This window comes from Sceloporus undulatus, chromosome 4 (assembly GCF_019175285.1).
Source record: "Sceloporus undulatus isolate JIND9_A2432 ecotype Alabama chromosome 4, SceUnd_v1.1, whole genome shotgun sequence".
NCBI classification, from domain to species: domain Eukaryota; kingdom Metazoa; phylum Chordata; class Lepidosauria; order Squamata; family Phrynosomatidae; genus Sceloporus; species Sceloporus undulatus.
The window spans coordinates 74,045,080-74,052,395 of NC_056525.1; the positions used below are offsets into that span (position 1 = coordinate 74,045,080).

Consider the following 7,316-nt stretch of genomic DNA (forward strand, 5'->3'; position numbering starts at 1 on the left):
AGAATTCTTCATCAGGCATGTTGTTGTTATGTGCCAATAAGTCAGTTTTGCCTTATGAAGATCCTATCAGTGAGAGCCTCTAAGAGACCTTTTTATTAACTGCCCTGCTCAGATCTTGAAAACTCAGGGCTGTGACTTCCTTGATCTTGTGCTAGATGGCCCAAAATGCTAAACAAGGAACCAATCAGAAGCATCCAGAAATTAGGCCAGATGCTGTGGCCATGAGGTCTGGGTGATCTCCATTTCTGAAGCCATAAGGCTAGCTGTAACTCAAAGATCTGTACATTGCCTTGGGTGAAATAGTGTTTCCTGGAGTAACATGACAGTAATTACGTCACTAAAGCTGGAGATTAAATTTAAGTAGAGCACTAAGTCAGAAGAAGTTAAACCTAATGTACTGTTTCCTAATGGTTGAAGGGATTGAATCTTCGGTGCAGTCTGTCTCCAGGTGGTAGATAATCTTGGTGACTGCGTTCTTTTCTTGGATATGGCATGAATGAGCTTTTAACTTTTCACAGAAATGTTCTCCCAAATCTCCAATGGCAAAACTCCCAATGCTTTCATAGACCAGGAAATGGAATTACCTTAGACCGCAAATGTTGTTTTCAAGGTTTTAAAGCAAATTCTTCACCCTTTTCTCAAAGCAGTGTTCCTTCCTGACATGGTGTGAGATATAATGACTTTGCAAAGTGGGTTGTACTCGTTATTTTTCAAACTCCCCAAAGTGATTAGCCCACATTCTAGATCAATCACTTGCCAAATTTTAATTAAGAATGCGTGGGGGCAAATAAAACCTTCTCTTCATCATTCCTTTTTGGTGCCGTGTTTCAGCCCCGGAGCTACATTTTGCAGCCGGGTTTTATAAACCCTGAAAAACTGGGGTTTATAACGGAAAAGCTGAGGTGGCCTTCAGTGCAGCATACACTGCTGTTACCCATCAAGGCTTTTCCATGGGGCCACGATGAAAGGAGCGGGAGGACATTTCAGATTTTTTTTTCCATGTCCAACAGGTGTGGCTTATTATTCCACAGCATTTTTATTTCAAGGGAAAAGTTTAGTAACCCCAGCTGGCAGGTGAACGGGATGGGGTTGGGGAAAGGAAGTCCTTTTTCATTGGCTCTGTGCCAGTGCATGTGTGTGAGGCTTGTTTAATTGCCTCATGTAACGAGTGTTTTATGCAGGACTGAGAAAATGTTTAAATGGAAGAATGACCCTGCAAGTGCCTTAAACCTTTGTTGCTCCCAGCCCACATCCCTGGATGCAATCAGCAGGTCTTGCAGTTTGGCATTCAAGACACAGTTTGTGTGTGTAGAATGTGTGTGTATGGGGGCAGGGGGATCTGTTCTCTGAATCAATTGTTCACATTAAGTTTCTTTTATCTAGCTTTCTTCAATGTTCATATGCCATTTGTTATATACAAAGTGCTTTAAAGTTGTTATTTATCTTAGTGTGTTATAAAAGTGGCAGCAATAGAAACTTGTACTGAAGATTGTCCACTGAACAGGGATTTCAGGCTCGAGTCTCCTATATCCAGTACTAGCTTTCTATGTGCTTCACAGTATTGTTTTTATTGAGCAGAGTTTAAAAAAATAATTACCAAAAAAAAATAAAATTCAGGAGTTGATGTAAGCTGCAGTAAATATGGGTCAGGGCTTACGAGAAATGGTATAAGTAAGATGTGTGAGAGAGCAGTCCCAACCTGATGTTGTCTGGTTTAGGGCAGGGGGAGGCTATGGTGAAAGTGCTCTTCTGTCAGTAGGAATGACTCAAAAGTCTGCACAGATGTTCTAGGGTGCGGGAGGAGACTGGCTTTTAATCTGTTGGATCCATGTTTACTTCATTCTGTGGACCTGATTTGAGTCTACCAGCTGTAGCTATCTACTGGGCTGAAAAGCTCAGCAGAATCTCTCACCTGCAGACCTTCAGCTATGGTTGGCACAGGCTCTCCAACCCTGGAGTAGAAACTTTTCATTGATTGTGTAGGATAAGAAGGTGAATGCTCAGCACAAGAGAACCTGATTATACACAAAGATTTTGGTTATTCCTTTCAATGGCTGTTCCTACTCTAGTGGAAATACCTAATTATAACAATAATTAAAACATCTGGAGTAAAGTAATAGTGCTTGATTATTTGTTTCTTTGCTAATTTTAATTTTTTTAGACCAAGGAGGCTAGACTTCAGGCCTGCAGAATCTATTTTGTATATTACTGGAACACACCAAGTTGAAGATGATACCATAGACTTTTAAAGAACATGGTACTGCTCCATAGCTAGTAAGCATAGGGATTTGAGCACCAGAACTCAGCTGGACTCGTGGACATTCCACACAGTAATACATTCTCACCAATTTATTATTATTATTCATTATTTATATAGCGCTGTAGATTTGGGGCATGAAGCTATCTTCATTGCGGCAGTGTAGCTTTGTAAAGTGGGGAATCAGAAATCTCTGAATATCTACTGTAGACTAGCCAAGAGATCTACTGCTAGATACCCCATCTATTCACCCTGGTGAAAACTATATTTCACAAGATATTTTTCGCGTTTTCTGTGCCTTAATGGTGTTTAAGTGCTGATACTCTCCTGCTTCACTTATATATCCTAGTAGTTCAATTTCACAGCATCTCTTTGTTTTCTTACAATCTCATAATCTATTTGTTCAATGTCTTCTCCCTGGTGGAAGTAGCTGTTCTGTGTACATAGTTTTTTGTGGGTTCTTCAGGCTATGTGGCCATGTTCTAGAAGAGTTTATTCCTGACATTTTGCCAGCATCTTTGGCTGACATCTTCAGAGAAGATGCCAGCCACAGATGCTGGCGAAACATCAGAAATAAACTCTTCTAGAACATGGCCACATAGCCCGAAAAACCCACAAAAAATTATGGATGCCAGCCATGAAAGCCTTTGACTTCACATTGTTCTGTGTATCTTTGTTGCATAGGCAAAATCTATAGTTGGAGAGTTACATGGCATATTTACAAATGCAAGTAGAAGACTGGATCATGGAAAGAGGGTGTGGCCCTTTTTCAGTTGCCAAAGTTCATTTTCAATTTCATTTCCCTGCATTTCTCAGCAGCTTTCCTAGGTTGTATTTGCCTCCACAGCATACACTGACACAACTATGTTGTCTGCCATTTTTATCATCTGCTATCAGACCTGTCAATTGGATAACTAGCGTATTTTGACCCCACTTCTTATATCTGTCAGCAGCATTGACTAATGGAGTGTCGGGCGTCTTATTTCATTTAAATCTGAACTGCTGTTTTCCTCGCTTGGGCTTTGAGTTTCCTGTCATTGGCTACTGGAACTGAAAGGAGTAAGAGGCCATAGAGATTGTAGTTGTGGCTATGCATTTCCAGCATTCACAGAACTGAGTATTTTCATACCTGGTTTTTTATTTTTGAATTGTACACAGAAGGTTCTAGTCCTCAGCATTATAAGATAGTATTTGACATTAAGTAGAAAGATGCTCTCACCAGCCCAGACCTGTAACCTCTTCGCTGCCTAGTACTGCCTTGGTGCTTGCCAAAATATTCCCAATTCTGAGAGCGCACAAGCATTTCATGAGTGATAGTCTCCTTTACCAGCTTTAGCTTTCCTCACCTTGTTTCTCACTTGCTAGTCATAAAACAGGAATGAGAAATGGGTAGTCCTCCAGCTGTTGTTGGACTACAAATCCTGTCAACCTTACCAACCATAGCCAGTGTACTGTTCTAAATTTTATTAGCCACCTTGAGTCCCTATACTGGGAGAAAGGCAGGATATAAATAAATAATTGGGGATGATGATGATGCTGCTGTGACAGTGAGTCAGCCTTTTCCCTCTGGTTTGCCCTCACCCTTGGTGATGAAAGAAGAACAAGGCTTTCTTTTCCCTAGGCTGAGGTCTAATCCAAACAATCTGTTTCTGGTGGTTTTGTAAACTTTTGAATACTGCTTTTTACATTTTGTTCTGTTTTTCATGTAGCCAAAAGATTGTTCTTCCTCTTTGTAACTATACTCTTACTTGATCCTACACAGGGTGCCAAAAAATTGTGTCCTCAGTGCAACACCATCACTGCTCCAGGGGATCTCAGGCGCATCTACTTATGAAGGACATTGCTGCTCAGACCAGCTTGCTGTATAATGGGGACTGGGGAAAGGAGTGACAGCAACTTGAAAACAAAACTAGAGACTCCAAATGTGGACTAGAGGCTTAGGGAGCCGCACGATGCCTCTGCTTCCAGACCTGTCACTGGCGCTGCCAACTCCAGAAGGAGGCCAAACCAGAATCCTTATTGTGAATCTCCCCTTTTTTTACAAACTGAGGGTCCACACTTTGTCCCATTTCTTCAAGAGCTGGGTTCTATTGTGGACAACTTGCAAGCCTTTCCAGGGGAGCATCTTGGTAGACATGTCAACCTGAGAAGGTGCTGGATCTTCCACAGCAGGAACTTTCATAGCCTGTAACTTGTGTTTTCCTCCCCTCCCCAATTTTATTTGTGGTGTTCAAGTCGTGGTTTTTTTTTTAAGTCAGAGAAAAAGCCTACACCCACATACCCTGAAAAGGCAGAATGAAGCACATGTAATATAGATTATATGTTTACAATGTTGTGTATAAATGGGATAGACTCCGACATTACATACTAATGTTTCCCTTTTATTTTTATTTTTATTGTTTTTTGGTTGTACTTTTTTTTAAAAAAAGAGAAAGAAATAAGCAGAGAACATTAAACCCATATTTTTCTTGGTTCTGCAGAGTTTTGGCATTAAAGTCATTAGTTTAAAAAGTATATATATATATATATATATATATTATACATATATATAATATAAATGGTTTAATGTTCTGTGGTGTATATTTCCTCATTCAGATAGGAAGTTAACAGCTTCAAGTAATGGCTGTAATTTTGCCCGTAAGTTACATACCTTCTAAGGAAAGTAGGGAAAACAGGATTTTTTGTCATTAGTTATAGCTAATGGAACTATTTATATCAAATCCTTATCCCAATTAAACATTTTCAGTTTTTCAGTGAAGAAAAGTAGGACACATAGATCAGGTTTGCAAGACCTTAACTACATTGCCAGCTGACAAAAGGATAAATGTTTACATGAAGCAGCAAAAAGTGGAGTGCCTGTTGCAGCTGGCAGTGTTGGTATAATGTTGTTCGAGCCTGGTTGTTTTGTCATGTGAAAACTGAAGCCATCTTTTGACCAAACATACTACTTTCTTTGGGTTGTGAGCCCATGCATTGAAATATGCTCTGTAGTTCTTTGTGCCACGAGAGTAAATGCAGAACAGCAGCAGAGAAAACATGTTTCAGTCGTCTTTTGTCTGAGTAGGAGATAATCTGATGCTCCCTCTCATCTCCCTTCAGAAACATGGGGCAGGTGCTATGGTACTCTGGCATGTTGTTTTAACATGGCCAACCAGTCTGGTATTTTGGCAGTGGGATTACTGTATTGATGTCCCATCTCATGAGATTTCACTTTTTAAAAGAAAAGAAAGCAAGCATGTACTGGTTCTTGGTGCAAGTGGTATTGTTTAGTCCTGTTATCACTCTAATTGGAACTGTGGCAATAATGGAACTTGATACAGATTCCTCCCCCTCCCCCAGTGAGAAGCATTTTAACAGCATCTTATGTATTTCTACAATGTTCCTGACATGCATTTTCCCAAGCCTTTTGAAAATACCCCCAAAGTGAGCTCTGTGCAGTCTGCTCACTACATATTTTAAAATAAAACAAACAACTGCAATATTTATACATGCAGAGAGCCAAACAAGCTGCCTGCATTCTGTTTAGGGAAAATTTTACAAGGTTGCTAAGAGTCTTTGAAAATGAAAGCAAGAAATTTGGTTGACATTGCCATTAGCTGGCTTTGTTGGATCAATGTGCTGATGATCACCTTTTAAACAAGAGCTACAGAGAGAGATGTTTGAGAGTGCATTGGGTTCTTCTACAGGTTAACTTGGAGGTGAATTACTCTGGCTACTTCCATCTGATGTTAAATCTATCATTTAAGTCCTAGAAAGCCACCATTAGATCAGACCAGCTTCAGAGAAGCCAACGTCAAAAGAATTACTGGTTGTTGTTTTGGGTGATTCAGTTTATTTTGCAGCACATGGCTTCATATTCTTGTTTCAGTTTGGCTAATTAGACACCAAATGTAAGGACAAGGACAGCATCCCTTATCAACATTTTGGTCACCACTGCATTACACACATAATTGTCCTGTGAATAGTTTGGTACCCTTAGATGAATGGAGCTTCCATGGTGTCTGAACAACACCTGAACAATGTCTCATTTAACCACAATCCAGTAACTGGCATAATGAAGGAACAGCTGCAGCTTATGTTAGAGGGGAGAGGAGAATACTCTTTTCAACAAATAATGAATCTGTCATACTAAATGGGCAACAACAGTTCACAAGAGCCACAAAGCTTCTGGAGTGCCATTTGTTCAACCAGAAGATTCCTCCACTGGTATAGCACTTAAGCACTCTTAAATTTGTCACAGTGGGGATGTCTGTCACACCCAAACCTGCTTGCCCAGTACAATCAAGCAGTCTCTGTTGGGACATCTAATAGAGTGCTACATTTCACCCTGATCTGTTTGAGAATAGGCTATGCTGAGAGGGCTCACTCTTGATGTTCCAGCAAATTGGCACTGAGAACAAGGAGCTTTCTCTGGTCCTGTGGACCACTACTATGCCAAATGAATATATGTAAACCACAAATAACTATTAGCCTTTATTTTTAAAGTTAAATCTCTCACCTTTTTTTTTTCCTTGAGGGAGTAGGGAAGGGAGAGAAGCCCTGAAGGGAAAATGCAAGGAACTGAGTTGTTCATTTCCTCTTTTGGAGCAAGGCACATTTTGCAGAATTCCATAGCCACTCCTGCTTCCTCAATGAACTTGAAAAGAAATGCCCAAAGATTCCCAGCTGCACAAGGTGATATTCAAGTTGTGTCAATGATTGTGTGTCGATGTATATTATATAAAAAGGTACTTGTCATTCCCGTTTGTAAACTACATTGACATTAATTAAATGAATATAAAACCTTTCAAGTGTGCTTCCCACCGTGTGTTAGCTTACTAGTTTCATCCTTTGTGTTAGTTGCTTGAGTAGACACTTATACATACATACTTTATTATTATGATCATAGATCAGATATAAGCTAGATGGTTGCAAGGCAAGAAATAATAATTAAAAACCCCACAAGTACAAAAATTCCTGTATATATACATGGGTGGCAATGCAGCAATCAGAACCAAATCAGGGCTCAGCATTCACTGGACGTGAGATATACCATAATGGGTTTGATCAGCTTACTTCT

General features: G+C 39.9%; 1 protein-coding gene across 3 annotated transcripts in view; it reads left to right on the top strand.

Annotated features, from left to right (window-relative positions):
* Positions 1 to 7,047, top strand: part of RNF220 (ring finger protein 220) — a 376,648-nt gene extending 369,601 nt beyond the window's left edge. For all 3 annotated transcript variants that reach the window (XM_042463245.1, XM_042463247.1, XM_042463246.1), the window contains one exon: positions 4,020 to 7,047. In XM_042463245.1, coding sequence (XP_042319179.1) covers positions 4,020 to 4,091 — 72 coding nt within the window. In that variant the 3' untranslated portion in view covers positions 4,092 to 7,047. The remainder of the gene's footprint in view (positions 1 to 4,019) is intronic.
* Positions 7,048 to 7,316: the final 269 nt, after the last annotated feature.